Source organism: Dermacentor variabilis, chromosome 9 (assembly GCF_050947875.1).
Source record: "Dermacentor variabilis isolate Ectoservices chromosome 9, ASM5094787v1, whole genome shotgun sequence".
NCBI classification, from domain to species: Eukaryota; Metazoa; Arthropoda; class Arachnida; order Ixodida; family Ixodidae; genus Dermacentor; species Dermacentor variabilis.
Window position 1 is genome coordinate 46,626,030 of NC_134576.1, and position 24,544 is coordinate 46,650,573.

The 24,544-nt window shown below is 47.3% G+C and overlaps 1 protein-coding gene across 1 annotated transcript in view; it reads left to right on the forward strand.

Moving 5' to 3' along the window:
• Window positions 1–24,544, forward strand: part of LOC142592659 (uncharacterized) — a 39,697-nt gene that overhangs the window by 13,722 nt on the left and 1,431 nt on the right. Inside the window, exon 3 of the mRNA XM_075704226.1 lies at window positions 14,547–14,666. Within this exon, the coding sequence (XP_075560341.1) occupies window positions 14,547–14,666 (120 nt within the window). The remainder of the gene's footprint in view (window positions 1–14,546; window positions 14,667–24,544) is intronic.

Here is a 24,544-nt window from a genome sequence, read left to right on the forward strand (position 1 = left end):
AAGCGCAGCAGATCCTCTTCTCGAAGGCCCGAGCGCCTGTTGGAGACCCTCCGGATCATGGCCAGAATTTGCTCAATCTGTCTGGATAGAAGGGAAACAGTGTAGTTTGACCTGCCATCCGCTAGGATGTGTAGGCCGAGGATACGAGCACGATTAACCTGTGGTATCGGTGTGCCATCCACGTGCACAGTGATAGGGGGAGTAGAGGAACGGCTCCGGGGGCTAATGATTATGAGCTCCGACTTTTCCGGAGCACATCTTAAGCCTCATTTTCTCGCGTACTCAGAAACTGTATCGAATGCTTGCTGCAGTCGGTCCTGGATGGCTCCGTCGGAACCCCGTGTCGACCAGATAGTAATGTCGTCCGCATAAATAGCCTGGGCGACATCAGGGATCTGGTCGAGTAGTCGGGGGAGCCCTGCGAGCGCGATATTGAATAAAGTAGGGGAAAGAACTGAGCGCTGGGGTGTCCCACGTCCTACAAGGCGAATCGTACCGGATCGATGCGGACCCATTCTATACGGTGGCTGTGCGATCTCCAAGAAATGCGCGGATATAGTTGTACATACGAATTCCACAGTGTGAATGTGCAACATTGCGAACGATGAGGTCATGTTTAACATTATCGAATGCCCCTTTTAGGTCTAAGGCTATGAGTGCTCTCGTTTGGGCGGACGACGGAGGTCCTATGACCTCCTCCCGCAATTGTAAAAGCACATCTTTGGCAGACAGATGAGCCCGATATCCGAATTGAGAGTTAGAAAATAATGATTTTTCTTCGAGGAAGGGCTGCAGACGCCGCAAGAGTACATGCTCCATCAGCTTGCCAATGCAGGATGTTAGGGAGATGGGTCGTAAGTTTTCAACCTTAACAGGCTTGCCCGGTTTGGGGATCAGTGTGACGTCGGCGTGTCGCAATGCTTGGGGAAGCATGCCCTTGCGCCAGCAATCATTGAAGATATGGGTGAGGTGGTTAATATCCGCGTCACTGAGGTTACGAAGGGTAGCGAATCGGATGTGGTCGGCTCCCGGTGCCGTGTTGCGGCGTAGGTCTTGTAGGACCACCCGCACCTCGTCAGATGTGATGTCCGCATCTAGGAATTCGTTCGCCTCGCCTACATAAGGATAGTCAGGGTACTGCGGCGGCGGGCCTGTGGGTATGAAATGCTTCTCTAGCTCTCTGAGGAGTGTCGAGGCATCGTCCCTGTACTCGTGCATTAGGATGTGCAGCTGTTGAAATGTTTTTCCCTTTGTTGTGGTGGGATCTGTGAGTGAGCGAAGAATCGACCACGTTTTTGCTGTGCTCAATGTGCCTGAGAGGCGATCGCAAAATCCTCGCCAGTTATTCCTCGTAAGGATCTCTGCATACTCCTGAGATTCCCGTGTAATTTGACCTATACGTTTCCTAAGTTTGCGGTTGAGCCGTTGTCGTTTCCATCGTCGTGTCAACCCTCTGCGGGCGTTCCAAAGATGAAGTAAATGCGGGTTTATGTCTGGTGTCTCGGTTGTGGTGCGCAGTGTGCTCGTGGTGGCCTCTAGATCTTGTGCGAGAGTAAGCGCCGTGACTGACACAGCCCTACGAGCATAAAAAGTCATTGTATCACACGTGGGCCGATCACGAAGATAGTGCAATGCCTGGCCGACCCGCGGCGAAGGTAAAACAGGCGTTAAGCTCTCCCTATACGTGTGCCGATCCCGAAGATAGTGCAATGCCTGGCCGATCCGCGGCGAAGGTGAAGCAGTCGTTAAGCTCTCCCTACACGTGTGGCGATCCCGAAGATAGTGCGATACTGGTCCGACCCACGGCGAAGCTGTAGTTCGCCATTAAGGGACCCACGCACACAGCTTCGCTGGTCATCCTTCTTCACAGAGTGGAAGGGCACTAAGTTTTTCTTCGTACGTTCCGTTCTTCTCCAAAATATTTCAAAGAAATGTTCTGTATGAATTATGCAACAAGCGTGTTGGTACTGTATTTTATGTTTCCTTAGCGCTATATACAGTCTTTGTCAAAAGTACACATGCTAGTTCTCCTATGACCGCCATGGTCACTACTGGCTATTTAAGGAGCTACATGACATGGCAAAAGTTCCGACTTACTGGGGAATTAAAAGAACTCTTGCACTCATTATCACGGGTGCCATAAAAACTTGAGCACACGGCAGAAAGACGTTTATGGTGAACGTGGTGGTTAGACCATATATTTTTTACAAAGGCTGCACAGAAAATCGTATATATGCAGTTTTTTAGTACAAAATGTTTGAACCGGGTTTAAAGAGTGCTTGTAGCGTAGTATTAAAAAGTCGAAGTTTCGCCCGAAAGGCGAAGCATTGATTGCGATAGCAAATTAGTGGATAGCTGTATTAAGTAAGGATAGCAATAGTTTTATCGGCTGTTTGAAGTCGTAGACATAGGCATGCTAACTAAATCGACAAGCATGGTGTCACGCGCGCGCAAGCAAGCATGCGCACATCTTACTCGATGACCGCAGACGCTGGCTGTCAAAACACTGGAGTGAGAAATAGCGGAAGCAGCAGTGAGCGAATTGGCCTTCGTGCTGCCTCTCGCATCAAAGCGCACTAAGCCGCGAAAACACAGCGCACGGCGGACTCTGTTCCCTGCGCAGAAGGGTTTCGAGATGGAGTGGCCCGGGCAAGCGCGGAGGTCACCCGTGGCCGCCTGGGCCACCCGGTAAAACGCCCCCCCCCCCCCCCCCCGGAGCCTAGCGGGCGAGCCTAGTTCTATAAGAAAATAATTACTATCGAATGGGTAAATCATCATTATCGCCTCGTTGAGAGCGGGAAGGGAGTGCTCTGTGGCAGTATCACGTGCCTGCATCTGTGCATTAAACGGCCAACTCGAAACTGCCTGCATACGACGCTGATGTTATCAATGGACGTATGTTAAAAGCTTTTTGAGAGTATAATCCTTTGTGGGTGTGTACTGCAGAGATATAAGTGCAAGGGTGTGTATCGGAGTGCAGTGCAATATCGGGACTGTTAGGGCGAATTTCCGAAATTAAGCTTCAGTAATTCGTTGAGGCTCAGCCCACGTTTCACCATTCAACAATGCGCCACAACAAATCTCTAAAATGTGAAACTAGAATATTCTGTAGTTCGAATACGTTGTGACTTCTCAAGTACTTCGCGGCGATTCGAGTTTAAATGCAGTGTTACATAGCCTTTTTGTGAGAGCCATTATAGCTGCAATTAACTGTATCACCGCTGAATTTTTCAGAGAGCGAGTGCGTAAAGCGCTGGCTCTCTAGATGTGGCTATAGTTGTCATACTGTTTCTAGACGTCACACAGATATTTAATATATATGTCACGCCAGAAAAGAACATCGAAAGAGGGCAGCGAATAAGTGGCATGTGAGGCCCCAGGCGAACAATAAAAGGGGAGGAAATACAACGTTCCAAGCATTCACAAAATTTAAAAGGAAGGCATTAAATATGGAGATTTCTTTCTATTTTACAATACCTGCTTGAAAGTCCATAGTGCGAAACGGGTGGAACTACTCCGTGAATTTGCAAAATACTATGAAAATGTGCGCTATTGGCCCTCTTCGCAGCGATCCCGTGGCCGCTGCCATGTTTGATCACGTGGTTACGCGTCCATTTCTTGCATCAACTGCCTCCGTTGCCTCCGCGTTTAGAATGGGTGTGTATGACGCAGATGTGGCCTAGCAAACCTCTTGTTTCAGGAGATATCATAGACGGTGACTGGATGGACGACACGGAGCTTTGCCCACAGCTTCAGAGAACATGCAAAAACTCTTTGGACGCTGATCAAAATACGTGTCCAAACAGCGCGAGCAGCGTATATGGTGCTTGTCTTAAAAGCGAGGCTAAATATGCATTCCGAGCGATCCAAACTTTTCACTTATGAATTGAAACAGCATGTTTTGCTCTTCGTTCTTTATTTGGCGAATATGTTGAAGCAGCAGCTTGTCACATTTCTGACGCAGTGCATTTCCTTGTTGCGGTCGCTATCTGATTATTTCGGCCTAATCGCTCCGGGGAGTGCTCAGTTGCGATATACAGGGTGTTTCAGCGAACATTTTCAAAAATCTTTAAACGTTGCCTGTGACAGATATTACAATTCTAGTTCATGAGCTGGTCTACTCGAAGCGGCGTACAATACCTGCACAAAAATAGAGATGCAAAATCGGCTAATTTATTAAAAAATCGCTAATTAGGTTTTAACTAACTACATTATGGCCCATATTGCAATTTACAAATTCTAGCCGTGGAGTTCGCAAGGGGGATCCACTTGGAACGAATTTTCAAGGTTACACCAGTTTTGAGATATAACTTCCCGAACATTGCGGAGAAATGCATCGGCGTTGCAGTTAATTTATTAACAAAACGTGGTTTCATGCACTGAAGCACACAAGTAACTGGAACACCAATGCATTTCTCCGCAAAGTTCGGGAATTTATATCTCGAAATTGGTGTCGTCCGGAGAATTTGTTCCAACTGGATCCGCCTTGCGCAGTCCACTGCTAGAATTAGTAAATTGTAATATAGGCATTAAGATAATTGTTATAAAGTTAATTAGTGCATTCCTGTTAATTAGTCGATACTGCATTTCAATTTTTTTGTGCAGGTAGTGTCCGCCGCTTCGAGTAGACCGGCTAATAAGCTAGAATCGAGCTGTCTGCCACAGGCAACCTCTAAAAAATTTTGAAAGTGTTCACTGAAACACCCTGTATTTGTCCTTGCCGCGCGCAAGGCTTGAAACATAGTCGTTTTGTACATTTTAGTACCTTGTGGCGAGGATGCATTATCGCTAGTAACTCGCTTACTCTTGTGGACCATCACGAAACATTCAGCTTCGACCGTTCGTGCGCTATTGGTGTAGCCCGTCGTTTGCCGTGCGCATATGGGGCGCGTATATTTATGTGTGCGTCCGTTCACTTACTGACACATTGGCGACAAAGTGTGCGTAAGATTCCGTGCACGCTGGGGTAGATGTGCATAGATACTGTGCGCGAAACGTACTAAGACAGAAAGTGTCGCTACTCCCTTTGTCATTGTTTAACGAGCGGAACTCACTCTTGCCGCCGTTGTGGGGCTGAAGCACTTTTTTTAACGGTTAGGGACACCAGAGCTGTGCACTGGCCGCAATTCTGAGCCCGCGCCCGGCCCGGGCCCTACACTACCACAGGCGGCCCGGTCCGGCCCGACGCTAAACAAGCCCGAGTTCGCTCGGCCTGGCCCGGCTTAGGCAGGGTTAAGCCGGGCCCGGCCCGGGCCCCGGGTCTGGGCCCCGGCCCGACTTGCAATAAGGCGACGCCGACACAAAAAGAAACGATATCAGGAAAATCAGTTTATTTAAATGACCCTATAATGTTGAACTCTTGCATTCCATATGACAAAATAGTGAATATATACAGATGGAGCGCGCGCATAGAATTGTTATTCTGAGCTATTGCGCAAAAACAACAAGTTGTCCATTGATGAAGGGTTAAGGCAAGTGCGGCGCTCCTGCATTATGAATCCGGCAGCGCTGAAGTTTCGTTCACTGCTTGAGCCGCCGCCATTGTTGCTCGCAACTAACATGGCCGGGCTGGAGGAGCGGCGGCGGCGCGCGCTTTCCGCTCCTCGCGCCCGGCCGTGATGCTTGCTCCGACCGCGAAGGCGAACAAAGGCAAGCGCTTCTGGGTGCGTGTCTTCGGAGCTTTGCTCTTCCTGAGAATGCCGCAAAACACCCGACCGTCCCCCTTTTTTGGGTGCCGACAGCGGCGAGTTGAAAAAGTTCATCCGTTTCTAAGGTGCTGCTGAAAGAAAACGGTGACCTTTCTAGCATGGGCAGTGACGACGTGTGCTTCCTGTCGACAGCGGTCAACGACCAGTCTTCAAGCAATACCACTGCCAATTGGAAAAGCCCCCCATACGCCGCCGCTTGGCTAATTTGTATGTGTGGCAAAGGCGACCCCGCGTGCGTCGTACACAGACTTATCTTCGCTTCCCAAACGCTTCCCTTCTCAGCCTTTTTACTGGGAGGCGCCTGCAAGCGGCGGCTTTTCCAAAGCATCGGTACTTAGTAGAACCGAAAACGCATTCCGAGCCTCCGTTAGCTTTCGTTTGCCTTGGGTTGGCGTTTGTACTTTTCTCCCATAGAGTTACTATACTGACTCTAGAGGACAAGCTACCAATAGGGCCCATGCATTGAAATCGGGAACCGCAAGAGCGGCGCCATGTTGCTACGCGCCGAGGTTGCCAGCTCCTGAGACGCTTGCTAGACTTGGTGACAGTAGTCAGTTTTAATCCGGCAACCGTAGCAGCGTAGCAGCACAGAACACCTATAGAAACTTAGAGAAGGGAAACTGTACCTTCCAAAGTGCTACGGAAATAAGCGTAGCGGTGGCGTCGTGAACTAAAGTATGTGACCACAGGTGGCGCTGTACAACAGGAAACGGAAACGGGATTTTGCACAGTTAGCTCGCTTTACCTACTGGGGTCTGGCTGCTAAGCACCGATCGTGCTCCCGCCAGTTAGGTTGCTGTGCGGCAAACGTAGCGCCTACATATGTATGTAGGCGCTACGTTTGCCACACATCAACCAAACTGGCGGGAGCACGATCAAGGCGCAGCAGAATATATGTAGCGCTGAGGCATATCGAGTTAAGGCACACTCTGAACTGACTTTTAAGGGCATCCCGAGCGGTTTTTCGTTTATTACGCCGCCGTAACCCCGAGTTGTGCCGCCGCGCTCCAGCTGTTGCATTTCGTGTAGGGCTACTGACAGAGTGCGGTTTCCAGGTGGCACGATGGCCTCGACTGGAATAAACGCACACACCAAAGATTGAGTAAGCCTGAAAATATTTTATTTGCATTTTACAAGTATAACAAAAAGCACACGTCTACGCATCCACACAAACGCGGTTACATAGTCAAGAACATAGTCAAGAAATGGCTCATTAATAAGGGTAGCACAAACGCACAAGAAAGAAGACCTAAGCTACAAAACGTACAGTCGGCTGCTAAACATAATAATTTCCCTGTCACCGCGTGTCACTTTTATACAGCATCTTTAGAGCACTACCAGGCCGGGTAATTTGGCGGAAAGAACGCAACAGCTTACCGCCGTCAGCTGCCTCTTCCTTACGGGTGTCATAATTATCCTAATCTCCGCATCAACGTCGTGCAAGTCCGCATACAGGTATCTGTATCTGAACCATATGTGCCAGCTTAATACATGTGCAGTGAAATTATGATGACCACTGCTTCTTATCAAACGTATTGGTTTTGCAAATGCGCATTACAGCTGACGGAACGACATACTGTAAGTGAAGCACAAGAGAACAACGACAAAAGGAGGATGCAACACTTGAAGAAGTGAAGAATTAGTAGGCGTACAGCAAACAAGCGATGACGGAGAACACACAATGATGCATCGGGTGTCCTGTGACATCGGTTTGCGTACTTGCGGTGTTATAGAGATCAACGGCATAAAAACGTACCTTCAAGCGTATTCCGTCAACCTCCGCCGCATTTTTTATGACAATCAACGCCTAAACAAAATGAGGCCCTATTTTTTGCCAAGAGTAGACCTCTTTACAGCAAATCTGTGTAATGACTCGCAGACGAAACCAGCATGCTTTCGAAAATGTTTTACCGCGGCAGTATTCGAACGCCAACGGCCAGGAAACACATCGATACCAATAGGCTGTCGGCTGTCGATGGTTAATCAAGCACAAAAACCTCGACGCTATGACTAAAAAGCAGCTTCAACAATGAAATTAAAAAATATCAACTGCCTATTTGCCTGAAGTAAAAAAACATCCTTAGACACCTCGATTGTTCATGTCAATGGTTTGTGTAAATTAAAAAATTCAGCATGTTCAGCGCCACTAGCAGAGAAAGCACAAATTAAAGTATTCGACCAAATTACAGTAGCTCCACTTGCGCGCTTACGCTGAAACGCGCTTCGATTGATTTTTCGCCCTCTGTGGCCATTTGTTGAACTTGAGAGTGTGCGGGGCCTGGTAGCAGCATGGCGTCTCGCTTGTAGTGCACGTTTACAGTAGGTCGTGTTGTAGTGTCGTGATGTGTGGGTGCAGCCGTGTGTTTGGGCTTTATAAGTTGGTTCTTTATTCTACGTTGCGGGACGGTGTGGGTGTGGTCCATGTTGGCCGTACAGGTGGCAGTTATGCAACCGAGGGATGATCCTGTTGAAGTTTCCGGCGGTATGCGGTTTTCAGCGGTCACGCCTGCTGCAGGAGTGTCACTCGACGAGGTTACGAGCTCGAAGCTGTGGTCAGATTCCTCGTTGGCGTTCCGTAATTTTCTTCGCACGGGCGCGGTATGTTGCAAAAGCCGCTTTCGCGATCTATCGTCGCGACGATAGATCGGGTTTCTTTATTATTATAAGTACTGATCCAGCTGTAGGGCACATGTAACCGACAAACGGAAGTCTGAGGAGAGCACCTGAGATTATAATAAAGCAGGCGGCGCAGGAACTCCAGGGCACCCAAGGGACAGTGGGGGGATCAAAGCTCGAAGCAGAGCGGTACGTAGGTTGGGGCCGCCGAGGCAGGTGTGTGCCAGGGTGTGTTCGCACGGACAGCTCCCCTGGCACGCGCAGCAGTGCCTCGCAAGGTCGAGATACCTTAAAGGCACCTGCGCCCATGATCTTTCTTTTGCCTCGGTGCAGTGAGCACGATTAACGAGAATGATATGGAGGGCGTCCGGTGCAGTCGCGAATGCGTCATGATAAATGTAGCTCGCGTCGCCTGGCCTGTGTAGTAATATCAGAGTTGGTTGTATGAACTTCATGCATAATACGCTTTGTTACGGTACCTTAACGGAATGGGTCTGGAGGACGGTGTTGGCACATTTTTTCGTACCGCCCTCATCCTATACCCCCACTACAAACACACACACACCCGTCTTTTTTAATGTATACCTACAATTCCTTGCCATGACGGATCACAGCCTCCTTTATTTTTGAAAAATAGAGGAGGCTGTGGACGGATTGACCAGTTCAAGTTGTCAACTTGTCAGTAACTGTCATAGGAATCACTGTAATAAATACAATTCCACGATCGGATTGTTTACTTTCATTTTTTGCTGTAACACTGAGGACTACATGGAACATTATTTTGTATATGTGAGAGAAGTATGGATATCACGAGCTTAAGCCAATGCGCGATACACAGACAAAGCAGCTGCTACAACATGAACTGCATTGAGGGCCACATAACACATACGTAATTAAAGGTGCAAAATATAGGGGGAAGCTTCAAAATACGCTCTGTAGCACTGCAAAGTATAACATATATTGTATGTGTACAATAAATGTTCAAAAGAACAATTCATCAATGTCCCATTTGCCTTCAAGTTTATTATCAAGTTCAAGTTTATTGAAGTTTATTATGAGCATATGTACAACAGGAATCTACTGACACACCCGCAGTCAAGGTAGCTGTTCGAGGTGTGCTGGCTGCCTCAGTGTAAGAAAAAGAAATTGGGTGAATGTCGACACCAGTACCACTGCTTCTTGCCTCTGACCTGCATGTGCCCCCGCGGCATCTTTGTGCACAAGTGTGCTGGCGTGGCGAGGCGTAGGAGTCATCCGAGAGAAAGAGTATCGTTTACATGGAGAAGTGGCTGATCACGTTGCTTGTCGCTTTCCCTCAAATGTTTCCTTGGCGACTAGGGTGACACGTCCGCAGTCAAGGTGGCTGTTCGAGGCGTGCTGGCTGCCTAAACGAAAGAAAAAGAAATAAATTATATGAATGTCGATACCAGTGCTATTGCTTCTTGCCTCTTACCTGCAAATGCCTCCATGGCCTCTTGGCTTGCGGAGTCTGTATGAGGGAGCTGCTGTGGCTAGGCGTAGGCATTGTCTAAGCGAAAAGAAAAGGCCATTCAAATGGGGAAATGTGGAAATAAATGCAGTTGTTATGTCTGCTTCTTGCACTCTTCTTGCCTAAAAGTTTTCAAACATAGTGTCCAGAACACACCAGCACTTTGACTGCTTCTGCTTTTTACCAGCAGGTGTTGCTGCGAGATCCTTAGTATGGCTGCGTGCAGCATTGTAACACTTGATGGAGGCATTTGAAGTGGTAGCCAAAAATATAAAGAATCATCCTTGTCTGCATGAATGCTTTCAATTTCTAAATGCAGTGGTAACTATCACTATTAGTGCAAGGCCCCCCACATCTATGCGGCAAGTGCCATAGCTTGAAACTGAATTTTTCCTTTAGTGTTTCACAAGCGTATAATATGTCCACATTAGATTTGATGTGTTTGATTTTATTTATCCCAGTGTGGATAGAGCATCATTAAATTGTTTTTTTATTTTTGCGTGTCTTGTTTTTTGGTTTATTTCTGAATTTATCAAGCAGCAGTGTCATGATTCGAAAGTGACTCATGTAATGGCAATCAGCTTTTGTTTTGCAGAAAAACAATGCATTTCCTGACCCATTGTTTGACATCCCCTCACTCGCATAATTTTGCAGAGTATTCTACCTATAGTGACTTGCTTTCCACTAAAGAGTTTTCATTTTGAAATAGCATTCTTTCCTTAAAATCATTCAACACTTCTCATAATTTCTGTACCTTGGGCTTCTGATACTCTGCATTCATCATTTGTGCTTGTTTCTGACTAGAAATGTCTTCTTTAATTTAGAGCTTACATTTTACCTTTGGAACACACGGAAGGGCTTGCCATTGCATATCTGCATAAAAGGGAAACATGTTTCATTAAACATTTGCAAAATCCAATTGAAGATTGATGAATGCAGCTTGCAGCGTGATTTGACTGAATGAGCCATAAAAGTAACTCATCTCACTTGGTAAATTAAAGCACATATTAGTGTGATGTACAAGATATGTTACACTAACGTGGTGGGTTCTCTTGCTTATACAGCAAAATAATCGGTGCGCGAAAAAAAATTATTTTTGCATACCCCTTGTACACACTGACTTAAGGAAAATGAGCTGAAGCTGTCCACATGATCTACTTATTTTACCTGCGAGTATGGTCAACAAAAATGTGTCCCAGCTGCTTAGTGGTATTTGAGATTATGTCAGTATTGCATATGTGCCTGTTGTCTAAAATAATGGAATTTTGAAGATGCTCGCAGGGATCTGATGTGAATATCTGCAGTTTATGGATACATGTAAAAGACTCAGCATCAAGTGCAAGTGAACGGTCCCACAGGCGCGGAGTCGATCATGCAAATAGATTCGCTGCACAAATTTGTGAACAGAAAAGATATGCCACATGAAATGGCATGCAAGGAAGTGTTGAAAATATTGCACAGTTAATAAAACGCCTACGCTATTAGTATGTGGGTTGCTGCACTCGTTATGCAAAACGGAGGTGAGGCGTGCAGACAGGACACAAGAGTAGAGAAGTGAACACGAGCGCCGTCCACTTCTCTACTCTTGTGTCCTGTCTGCACGCCTCACCTCTGTTTTGCATAATGAATCCTTACCAACTAGCTCAGCTTTCTGTCGTTCTAAGTCTCGATGCACTCGATTTCGTCCGCATTAGGCAATCGCCTCTTGATCACTTCGTGGCACAGAAATATTCGGCATCACACTGTTTTTCTGCTGTGGCCTTTGTAGAAGCATGATTGTTCAAAGTGCAACAATTAAACAGATTCTATGAGTTGCTTGTGGCTTCACCAGCACAATTCCGGTGCGCTGGTCCGCCTGTCCAGCAATTTCCTACTGAAGGGAAACCTGCAAATAAAAACACCGCTCCGCATGTAGAAAAATGCTCTACTGTGACGCTTCTCAAACGATTGTGATGCACCACAAGAGCTGCATACTCGCGTGATAGTCTCAACAAGGAGATACATTCGTTTACTTACATGTGACGGTATATGCCAGAGCACTTCGGGGTTTCGGTGTCACATAACGCACGAGTGTGCCATAGCGTCCGCTGTCGACGCGCGATCTCATGTCAAACCTAAACTGTACGAAACTACTACGCATGCAAAAAACAGATGCGAAACCGAAATTCGCGTCATCTTTTATTGCATGAATGCGTACATCGTGATTTACATAAGTCACGGACTTAGCGATCGCTTTCTGTAAACTTAATATTGACGTGCCACCTTCATAAAGCCATCAGGTATGCGTTTTTAAATGACAAAGCATAAGGTGACCTGTACTTGTTTTCAGCTCTTTCAATAGTAATTGCGCTGGCCACATTGACCAGTAGCAACAGGGCGGCGCCCTAGAGGTTCCCACTTTTCCGGCCCAGCTTTTCCTCTAGAGTTGTTCTACTAACTCTATGTTTTCTCCCGTCCTTGTAGATTACATTTTTGATGAATAAATACATTCCACTTCCTGCTGCACCTACTTGCGAGACGTCAATTATACTTTCGCATAAGGTAAGCAGTCGAGATCGGGAAGCCCGACCTAGCCCGACATGGAAAGCCTGGCTCGGACCCCCAGCAGCGTGTTTCTATCAACGCTCAAGCCCAGCGCTCGACCGCTGCGCCACCATGCGCCGCTCGCGTGTACCACGTTTCTAGGTACTTTTTCCCCGAAGCGTCACGGCGAGCGCTCCCTAGATCCCTGTAGGTACTTGACGCGGGACTGGGGAGATGTTTTGCCTGGGCGCACACTCTGCTCACCCAGCTGTCACTAAGAGAAAATAGGTTTTTCAAAACAAGCCGCCTAGGCTGTTTCGAAATTAGAGTTGCGTGCGGAAGCTGACGCAACACTGGACGAAATTTTTCAGTTTGGATAAGGGGATAAAGGGATGTGATAAGAAGTTGGTCGTGGTGTGCGAGGCGCTTCGATCTACAAAAGCTGGGATAATCGTGGGGCATGGAGGGTTTCTCGCACCACCAGCCACATCATCGAAAGCTTCCTTTCCTTCTTGACATCACTATCTCTCTTCCAGCAGAAACAATAGCAAGGCGCTGGTGCCATACATGCAGTACGCATATTAAACGTCCAGGACTTCAAAGCGATTTGCGAAAGATGCAGAATGAGGCGTTAACTGAGAGTACCGCCAGCACTGTGTTTTCGCCGCTTCGTTGCTGTTGAAGCTGAAGGAAGCACAATGGCAAATTCGTTCGCTACTGCGGGCGCTATCTCGAAAGCGGTCGTCTTATTACGGGACGGACGAAGGGACGGTTTTCTCTTTGGGTAAGCATACAAATTACGCTTAAGGTAAGCCTAGGGTAAGCTTAAGCATTCAGAATTAAAATTTACCTACACCGCCTAAACTCAGCGAATGCAGGCTGGCCCGAACACACCGCGCGCCCTGGCACAGCCAGGAGAGCAAAACCAAATCTAGGGCGCGTCTCATGGCGCTTCGGCGAAAAATTACCTAGAAATGTGGTACGCGCGGGCGGCGCATGGCGGCGCAGCGATCGAGCGCTGGCCTTGGGAGCAAATAGAAACACGCGGCCCCGGCCCAAGCCCGAATAAGAGAATCTCCAAATGGCCCGAGCCCGGCCCGCGCGCCGGGCCGGGTTCGGACTTTCGGGCCGGCCCGAGCCCGTGCACAAGGGACACAACGCTGGCGGATGAGCACATTTCTGCATCCTCGAAGAAAGCTGTACATCTCGAAGTGCCGGTAACACGTACGGACAGTTGCCGCAATGGTCCGCGATCTTGGCTACACAGATTCACTCCATTCCTTAATATGCTAGTCACTATTTTTGGAGCCAACTACTGCACACATCTTCAATTCACGTGATTCAAGCCGGCATGATTGGAGCACAGCGCGTTAGCGAAAACTCAGTTGTGTTTCCGACAGCTGATCACACAGAACCAAGGTGGAAGCGGTAATGGTTTCGTATTCGTGCGCTCTCGCTGAGGCGACGTGCGACGCGCCGCCAAAAGCGCCATCTCGTTTCTCTAGAACAAACTACTCCGTGAAAGGGGTCAATAACCCATATCAGACAATTTGGTCTTAGCGCATGATATCACATAAGAAACATGTGTCCAAACCCTACTGTTGGGTATACATCGTTTACTAAATATCATATAGTGGTTCTACGCCACTTAGGCGATAGAAGCACCTGAACATCTCGCCATGCGGATGCCTCTTGCATATTTTAAAAGGAAGATGGGAGCATGGGCGCATGGTCCCGGTATTTAAGCCACCTGCTTGACGAGCAAAGTACTAGGCGGTGCCTGACATTGCTGCCCCTGAGCTATGTGGGCGCAACACTCAAGTCACCCCATTAGGATGATCTCGTTTCCTTAACTATGTCCAGTTCAATAATTAGTAAGGCGTCACTCATTAAAAAATGTGCATTGGTATGTAATTTTCGACGAAACAATTCCCCACCGCCTACTTATGACAATTTCACTTAATGGAAAGGCTAACTGAAGCCTTCAGTTCACTTGGTGCACTGCATAAGAAGTCTATCGAAGCATGACTTTGAAAACTGGTTTACATAACTCGCTTTTTAAATCCCGTGCATACTACATATTTCGGTGTAGCTAGATGATATTGGTTGAGATCCATCGAAAGATTAAGTTGGGAGCTTAAGCATAGGCTCAAGGTTGCATGATCAGGTTAGTCATGCCCCACTTTTGTAACCGCCAAAATTGACCGCAGGTGTGCCATCTACCGAAGTACAACATCCAGGAGAGCAAACTGTTCGCCTGCAAGTACATCGTGGACAGGACGGGGTTAATGACCTTTGCCTACGACACAACCGAGTCACTAAAGTACAAGGTAATTAGCATCTTCGGCACAAATGAGTCTAGCCATTGAATTCATTTTCTCCAAGGTCGCTTTAATCCTGAAGCCACTAGAGACTGTTGTGAATGGCCATTGTTGAACTGCTTTGTTGAACTGACCTAGCCATCATCATCGAAATCTACGGGAGAATAAAGAAACCCTCGCTCAGACATAAAAAAAAATTGTGGGGTTTTACGTGCCAAAACCACTTTATGAGGCACGTCGTAGTGGGAGACTCCGGAAATTTGGTCCACCTGGGGTTCCTTGACGTGCACCTAAATCTAAGTAAACGGGTGTTTTCGCATTTCGCCCCCATCGAAATGCGGCCCCCGTGGCCGGGATTCGATCCCGCGATCTCGTGCTTAGCAGTCCAACACCATATCCACTAAGCAACCACGTCGGGTGTCGCTCAAACATCGCTTAACATTGGCCTGAATAAACGAAAGAAGTCATGCGAATAGCGAATTCCTGATCGCATCACTCAAAAAAAGTTAACCGCCGCTTGATGTAGAGTGTGTTCTTTCAGCCGGCACAAAGTCTCTAAATTCATAAAAGACCGATGGTATGTGCTCTACGTATCACAGTTGAACCAGGATTTTCCAAAATCCAATTTTATGAATTTCTTGATTTTACGAAAACACGGGGAACGCGGGAGATGGAAATTCAAGACGATGAGCAAAACGAGAACAAGGTGAAAGCAGGATCCAGCGTTTCGACAAGTGGACTTGTCTTCATACGTCGCCTTGACAACATACGTCGCCTTGAATAAGACAAGTCCACTTGTCGAAACGTTGGCTCCTGCTTTCACCTTGTTCTCGTTTTGCTCATCGTTTTGATTTTACGAATTCAAATTCCCCAAAGTTATTCCGTTAGGTGTAATGAAACTACCAATTCCATCTTTTGATGGAATATTGACCATCCCTCTCGATATTACGAAGCCAAACCAAAGAAAAAAATGCGGAAAAGGAAACTTAAAAATGCCACGCAGCAAAAGACACGCTCTTTGGGATCGCGCGCGGGAATTCGCGACTACAAGGCTCGCGCTGACTGACTGCCACGCTATCCCGCGAGGCGTGGACTTCGTCGTCTACGTAAGCAATGATGCCAGACATGAATGCAACAGAAAATAGGGATAGCTTGAGACGCAGAGCAAGCGTGAGAAGGTGACGACAGGAACGCACACGTAGATCGCGTGCCGACAGCTAGCGAGGTCACGGACGCCATCGACCTCCTCCTAGCAATTTGCTGAGGCTGAAGAAACAAGGAAACAGACTCGTCGCTTTGGCGGCCCACGTGAGCGGCGTGGCACTCTCATTGAAAAACTGTGGGCAAGATAACCGTTTTTTTTTTCACGAGAAATAAATTGGCCGTCTAACCACGGAGTTTTCGCATCTTTCGATTTTACTAAATTCTCGAGTTTACGGACTTTTCATCACTCCCCGTCGACTACGCAAAATCTGGGCGCGACTGTATATTGCACCCGCTGTACTCATTATTGACCGCGGTGCAGCGTTTACAGCGTTTACAGGACTTGTCCAGCTCTACATGTTTCTCTAGTACGAGCCGATAACAATTCCGATAATAATTTCCGATAACAATTCCACCTACATGGGGCTAGGCTAAGGAAAAAAAGCTCATAGACGGGGCTTGAATGACGACCGTTAGATATGCATACATGGCAGCGGGTCCCGAGCCTATAAAGGAGCACTGACACAAAAATTTGAAGTCGAGATAACTTGTGAGATAGATTTAGTTGGTCACACACACATCGTCTATAAGATGTCAGCGGCGAATATCGCTTAGAACATATTTAAAATCAATTTTAAAGTACGTGCGCGCAGCCAACCGCAAAACAGAGCACCTCGCGACATTGACATCAACCGGGATTGTAAATTTTCGCGGGTTGCCGAGAACGGAGCCGAGACGGACGGATGCCGACAGCTAAGTTCTATTTCTATTTTTATTTCTAATTGCAAAGGCGGGAAATCTGAAGGGAGATAGGGCCAGCATAGGAACGTAGGTTGCAGAGAATTAAAGCACAGCGAAGCCAGGAGAACACTTAGCCAAAGTAGGGCGATAAAGTAGGTCGTGGCCAACACATAACAGTTAGGACTGAAGGTTTAATAGTTAGGGCTAAAAGTGTGTTTTTCTTTTTTTTTTCTCTTCTCCTTTTTTGTTTTTTCCCCTGGTTATTGGTTTGGTTATTTTACTAGCTCTCTTTATTCTTCTAGAGAGTCCCAGTGGTCTTTATTATAGTCAATTTTTTTCCTCGCTTGTACACTGTTAAATAACAGTAGGACAAGAGAATTCATGGGACGGCCGGCAAGAAAAGCCAAGGAGGAAGGTGGGGACCTCGTCCAGTGTGAGAGGTGTGAACGATGGTGTTATTTGGATGAAACGACACTCAAAACCGTGGAGGAGGCGGAAGGGAACGGCTTCGTGTGCAGGCTGTGTAAGGTGATTGAGAATTTGGAGAAGCAGCTAAAGAGTGAAATGGCGAGGACAAAGGAGGAACTCGAGAAAGAAAAAACGAAACGCGCAGAGTTTGAGGAAAGGGTCGAGAGGGAGTGGGCCTCAAGAATGGAGGCTGTAGAACGGAAATGGAGTGAGGAGCGAGAGAAAGGGCAGCAATTGGAAAAACAATTGAAAGAGATGAGAGAGAGAGAGGCTGAGAGGGAGGCACGGCAGGAACTGAAGGAAAAGGAAGCAGGAGGATCACCCAGTGGAGCAGAATTGGGGGCGGACACGTTAACGTGGGGACCGCGGGAGACACAGGTACAGAGGGATGAGACGACAGGGGGCAGAGAAGGCGAGGAGGCAGGGAAGACCCAGCCGACAGAGACAGGAGGGAGGCAAGATTTGCTTGAAGACAGAAAGGTCTGGGTCGTTGGAAGCTCCAACGTATCGCGAATACAAACAGCACTCCTCAGAACAGTGCAGTATGACAGACGAGTGAAGGTCGAATGCATGCCGGGGGCTCGATTCGAAGCGGTGGCGGAGAGAGCCAAAAGGAAACTGAATCAAAACAGAGAGGGAAGAAACCTGGTAATTTTGCACGCTGGGGTGAATGACGTCCTGCAGAATAGGGGGCGAATGCTGGGCAGACAAATTCAAGAGGGAGTGGCGAAATTAAGGGCGACCTCTGAGGCGGTGCACATTGCCCTGTGTACTGTCCCAGAGGTCAGGGGACAGGGCCCTTTCATTGAAGAACAGGTAGTGGAGGCAAATGTAGTGATTAGGGAGTTGGGGCGAGCCCTCAAGTGTGATGTGGTGGAGGTGAACAGAATGATTGGGGGAAAAACTTCCCCCCTTTCGGCCGGGATGGCATTCACTACACTACACCGGCGGGATGGCAGGTAGGAACGAGGGTGGGTCGTAGGGCTCAGGCTTTTTTGCAGGCACGCAGGGCGACCCTGCAAGCCAAAACGTAAAAGATGAAGGACAGGGGAGGGGGGGCAGGACAGGAGCACGGAGGAGGAAGAGAAAGAAGAAGGCAGTAAATGTAGGGTTCATCAACATGCAGGGGGGAAGAAATCGCATTAAGTGGGACGAAATAGAAGAACAGTTACAAACGGAAAATTTTCAGGTATATGGAGTTGCCGAAACCCATTTAAGAGATGAGGAAGAGCCACCATTCATTGCGGGATACACCTGGGTTGGGTGCAACAGAAAAAGGAAAGAACGCAGGGGAGGAGGCCTTGGGGCGCTAGTGAAGGGACAGGAATGGGAAAGGGTAAGGGAGAGCTGCAGTGAACACATGTGGCTCAAGGGCACCGTAGGGAATGTTGAGACAATCCTGGGAGTTGTTTATCTGAAAACGGGGAATGATTCGAAAGAGGAGAATACAAAACATTTCAAATGTATGGCCAAGGACATCAGGGAGTTAGCTATGAAACGGGAGATAATCATCCTAGGGGACATGAATGCACATTTGGAATACTTTGACGGGTGCAAGACAGATGCAACAGGGCAGATGTTAGTAGATTTTTGTGAGGTTCATGATTTTGTGATAGTTAATACTGAAATAAAATGCGGCGGCAAAATAACATGGGAAAGAAATAACACCCACTCGACAATCGACTACTGCCTAATGTCCCACAAGCTGTATGAACGGTTGGGATGTATGCAAATTGATGAGGAAGGTACAAAAAGCCTGGGGAGTGATCACAAACGAATCAAAATCAGTTTTGGAAGGACAGTACCACTGGTAGAAACTAAAGAAAGGAAAGGTATGAGCAAATTGAATGACAGGCAGCTACAAGAAGTGACCAAAAACATTGAAAGCATGGTATCCAAGCAACCGCAAAGGGCATGGACATACGCCGAGTTAATAGGTATTTTTAAACGAGAGCTAGAGAAGGGACAGATTAGGAAACTAGGAAGTAAGCAGGGAAAATATAAACCGAAAAGCTGGTGGGACCGAGAAGTTAAGGAGGCCATAGAGCAAGGCAAAGATGCATGCAGAAAACACAGAGCAGCGAAGAAAAGGGGAGCCACACCAGAAGAGGTGGAGACAAAATGGGAGGATTACCTTGCAATGAAAAGAGAAGCACTGGCATTAATTCAAGCCAAGATAGCAAAAGTTGGGGTACAGTGGATGTTAGAGATATGAAAAAAAGACAGAAATGCCTCTAAGAAATTTTGGGAACACATAAAGCAACAGAGTAAGAAGACAGAGGTGGTTCAACACTCACTGACCACACCAGAAGGAACAAAGGTAGAGGGAGAGGAAGCTCGGGAATATATTAGGTTAACAATAGAGGCAGCATTTGCAGAGCCAGTGGGTAGCGAAATGGAGAACAATGACAACAGCAGGACAGAATTAGAGGAGGAGTACAGAAAGATGACAAGTAAGGAATGGGACAGAATTGAACACAAGGTTCCCGTGGGAACAGCGACATGACCTGATGGCATACCTATGAAATTGATAAGCATATTAGGCCAGAAAAGTAAATTAAAATTACGACAACTTATTGAACAAATAGTAGTAGAGGGAGATGTTCCACAGGACTGGAAATCAAGCAGAATGATATTAGTTTACAAAGGTAAGGGAAGCAAGGACAACATTAAATCCTACAGGCCAATAACTATCACATCAGTCATATACAGAGTAGCAATGCAGAGGGTGAAAAAGAGAATGGAGGAATGGGCAGAACGTGAAGAGATCTTGGGAGAACTGCAGAATGGATTTAGAAGGAACAGAAGGCTAGATGATAATTTATTTGTTATAACACAGTGCATAGAGATAGCGACAGCCAGGCAGAAACCGCTATGGATAGCTTTTTTAGACATTAGAGGAGCCTATGATAATGTAAACCGAGAAAAGTTATGGAGCCAGTTGAGGGAATATGGTCTAGATAGAAAGATGATTGAGTTCCTACAACAAGTTTATACAGATAATGAGGTAGAGATAACATGGGAGGGGGAAACTACAAAGCCAGCTAAAATAAGAAGAGGTCTCAGGCAGGGCCGTCCATTGTCGCCTCTGCTCTTTATGATCTACATGAGCCAAATGGAAAAGAGACTAGAACAGAGCACAATAGGAACTGACATAAGCTATATGCTGGAAGGGCAGAAGGTAGCTCAAGTACTAGCCGGACTGATGTATGCAGATGATATTGTACTGCTTGCTGACACCCGAGTAGGGCTACAGGAACTAATGAGCATATGTGGAGAGGAGGGGGAAAAATTGGGACTACAATTCAGTAGAGAGAAGTCTGGGATAATAGTATACAATGAAGAAAGGGGGGAACCATTGGAAATACAAAGCACTAAGATTGATCATGTTGAAAAATACAAGTATTTGGGCATATGGCTAAACGAGGGCAAAAAGTACTTGGAAGAACAGGAAGAAATTATGATCGAAAAAGTGAAAAGGAACTCAGCTGTAATGAAACACAAGGCACTTTGGAACTATAATAGGTACGAGGTGGTTAGGGGCGTATGGAAAGGGGTTATGGTACCTGGCCTCACATTCGGAAATTCAGTACTGTGCATGAAATCGGAAGTTCAGGCATGCATGGAAACGAGACAGAGAAGTGTAGGCAGGTTGGCCTTAGGAGCACACGGGAACACCCCTAATGAGGGAGTGCAGGGTGACATGGGATGGACGTCATTCGAAGGTAGAGAGGCAATAAGTAAACTAAAATTTGAACAGAGACTCCCAGCACTGGAGGAAAAAAGGTGGGCAGGAAAAGTGTACAAATATCTGTACATGAAAAGTTTAAACACAAAGTGGACACTCAGAACGAGGAAGCTGAGGAATAGATACCTACAGCCGAGGGAGGGGGTCCAACATGGTTCTAGTGTGGGAAAGGAGGTGAAGGAGACGGAAAGAAAAATGTGGGAAGAAAGAATGCTCGGAAATTTAGCCAGCGCTATCAATGTATAGGTCACAAAAACAGGAGATTAAGAGAGAGCTCTTATTTGATAACTCGCGGGGTAGCTCACTATTATTCGAAGCCTGGACGGGGGTTTTGAGAACGAAAACATACAGGGCTAAATTTGAAGACGTGGACCTTCGGTGCGCAGCTTGCGGAGCCGAAATGGAGACCACTGAGCACATAGTGCTGAGATGCACAGACCTTCGCCCGACTCTGGCAGAGGGAACAGTGGCAGATATGGAAGGGGCATTAGGTATTCCCGGGGAACGAGGGCAAATAGGCGAGAAAAGAGTGGCAGTAACGAAGGGGAGGCTAGAGGATTGGTGGAGGAAGTCAAGGGATAGATACCATAAACCGGGGAGATAATGGTTCCTCTACTGTTTTAGATAGGTATTTTGGGGGGAGGAGGGGAGTGAAAACTAGGTTAAGGAAAAGAGGATATAAAGAAAGGGAAAAAATAATAATAAAATAGGAGGGGGAGCAAAAGGCTAGGTGGCGCCAGCCGCCGCCCGTTACAAAGGGTATAGCCGCCATCCATCCACCCATCCATCCATCCATCCATCCATCCAAATAGCCAAGAAAACGCTACGTCATGTGGCTACGTCACGAATTTTCGTTGGCTGCCATGCGGCTTACATGTGCTCTTTTCCTCTGTTGTTGCTTGTTCTAGCTGTTGTACTTGTAGTGGGACGCTCTCCGTGTCGCTGCAACTGCAGTTTTTGTCCTGTCCATCGGGATATATCCCACACTATCAGCCTGACTGCGCTGCCACAACGTTCAACGCCGATTTGTTGTGTCTTAGTAAGCCATTGATTGTGGCCGATCGAGGGTTTTGTTGAGGTTCGTCCTCGCCATCGCCGGCCGCAATATCGGAGTCGCTAAGTGATTGCCCACGTCTAAAGCGCGAGACACATGGCGCGATTTTCCGTGCGATCTCTCGTACGGCGCGTCGTGTGCGACTTGCCGCATGCGGCGATTCGGGACACATGGTACGACTGAGCGAGCGACGGACCAGAACCGGCGCCCCTGCGTGGAAGTTCGGAATGCTGCGTAACTTCGAACAGAAAGTGAAAGCAACCGTATTTGTACAGCTATGTTGTTTGAAACAAACGATGACATATAAACACGTCTATGCGAGCACTGTAGACGTATTTCCGCAAGGCCGCGTTAGCAGTATCGGATCCGTTGACAGCCGCCGATTCTTTCGAAGGTCCTTTCGATGCGTCCGCAGCTCGTAATAAAGCGCCTAAATTCGTCAGCACAATCAATGCCTGAACATTTATGTTTCTCTTAAGTGAAAATACAGTTAGTTTTCCCGGTGCCGTTAGTAGCGATGAGTAAACAGGCCAGTCAGACGAGCCGCTTCGTATACAGACGATTGCTGGCGCGTCTGCTTACCGCGTCCGAGTAGAAATCACGCCAACGATTTACTATTTCGCACAACGTTTTATAACTCGCACTGTTTCGAGGTCACTTTATTCTAGAAGTTATTTCGTGTCAAAAACAAATTGTAGCCCATTTATGTGCCGCTGTCAGCGGCGAAAGAGGCCCGCGTTTCGACCAGGGAGAGAAAAAAAATTTGGCTGAAGGCTTAGCTTGGTTAAGCCTGGAAGATTGCGAAAGCATTACCCTTCGCTGCGCCTTGGTTCGGCTGATGGTGTGGACATGGTTGCCCTTTGTTAAACTTATCGCTATACATCATTCGACATAGCGCAAGGCAGCGCGCCGACCACTGCGAGGAGCCGAGCTGTAGCCCCATTTATCCTCCTAGCGTGACGTCACACCAGCGAGCGCCCTCTCTCGGTAGCGCCGCAGCAGCGGCGCGCAAGGCTTCGCTGCTGACAATAGACAGTTTTAGTTTAGCGTCCGCAACTATAGCGTACGCTATACGCTATAATATAGCGTACGCTAAGCAGCGCACGTTTTCTACAATTTTAGTTGGCCGGCGATATCTTCGGATCTCAGAGGCCATATGCCGTCGTTGCGGCTATTTCGCGCCTTTAGCGACAGGTGGCGCTGACATCTCGAACGTTTCTTTCGTTAGGCTTCGACTCGTTCGAAACGAGAAGCGATCTCGAAAACACCACGAGGTTATCCATAATACTGTGTCGTCGAAGCGGCCTGAGACTAAGCGAAAGCCGTTTACACAGTCATTTTCTACGAACGAAGTGCATTTTACAAAAGCAACGCCAAATTCAATTCGAAGTGGGCAGCCGGGACCGCCGCCATGTTTCCCGCAAGCTCCGCAAACCCCGCAAAAACGCTAACGCTAACTCGTTTGCGTTGCGTACGCCCGCTATACCCGCTATTTCGTTTAGCGTTCAGCGCATGCGCAGTGACGACCCGCTATTTTTTAGCGTACGCAATGGAATAGCGTACGCTATACTAAAACTGTCTAATAGGGAGTTTTAGAATAGGGGCTGCAATAGTTTGGGGCCCCAAAGAGCTTTGCGGGTGTTAGCGTTGGGGCACGTAGGAGTGAAGAGTTTTAGAATAGGGTTTGACGTTTGCGGATAGCGTCTTGCGCTGACAGCGCCACTACGGCGTCAAAGAAAAACTATTAGAAATAATTAAATAAAATATACCATTTTATGATAGGAATAATAATTTTTACTTGCGTGTATTCGCGTTTAAGTACAATTTAGAGGTTATTCTCTGTAAGCAGCAAACAATTAGTTGCGCTTAGTTTTGGGCAAACCAACTTTACTAGCCTTCACCAGCCAAGCTTAGCCGTGTTAGGCCTACGAGCCATAAAATCCACAATCGAATTCAAAATCAGCGGCGTCTAATGAGTCAATCTTCATAACACACGCTAGTTGAGAGAAAGCGATAACCGCACTCACTTCTCCTAGCTTGCGAACTTCACGCGTTACCGCGAATCGAAACCAGTTTTGTGCTAGGTTAGAGCCGTCGCTTCGATGGGTGCCGCCATGTTTGCCGACGCAAAGCTTTTGGGGCCGCTATTTGGGCTCCCGCTAAATCGGTGAAATAGCGTTCCCAACGCAAAACCCAAACGGAGTTTGCGTCTTGCGCATGCGCAGTGGCTTCGACGCTATTTCTTTGGGGCCCCAAAACGTTTGGGGCCCCTATTCTAAAACTCTCTAATATTCAGTTGGTCGCGCACGCTGGCTGCGCGTCAGAGCATACGTCATGGATTTTTGCGAACACGTGACCACTTTGTTTACATTCCCGTTGTCCCGTCTCGTTGCTCTCTGGAACCGAAACTTCGACAGGTCACTACAAAAAATACTGCAAATGATTACCTGTCGCGCTCTGAAGTAAATGAGGTTTCGTGTCGTGATTGCTGGGTCATTAACTACTTATTAAAGCAGAAAAAAAAACACGTGGATATTTTTGTCAGTACTCCTATAAGGCTGTACAGTGCGTCAGTTTGCTTTTCTATGGCAGAAAAGAAATCAAATTCACGAGTTGGTACATATACATGAAACAACAGCAGGTTCCTCACTTTAAAAGCAGAATATTATAAAA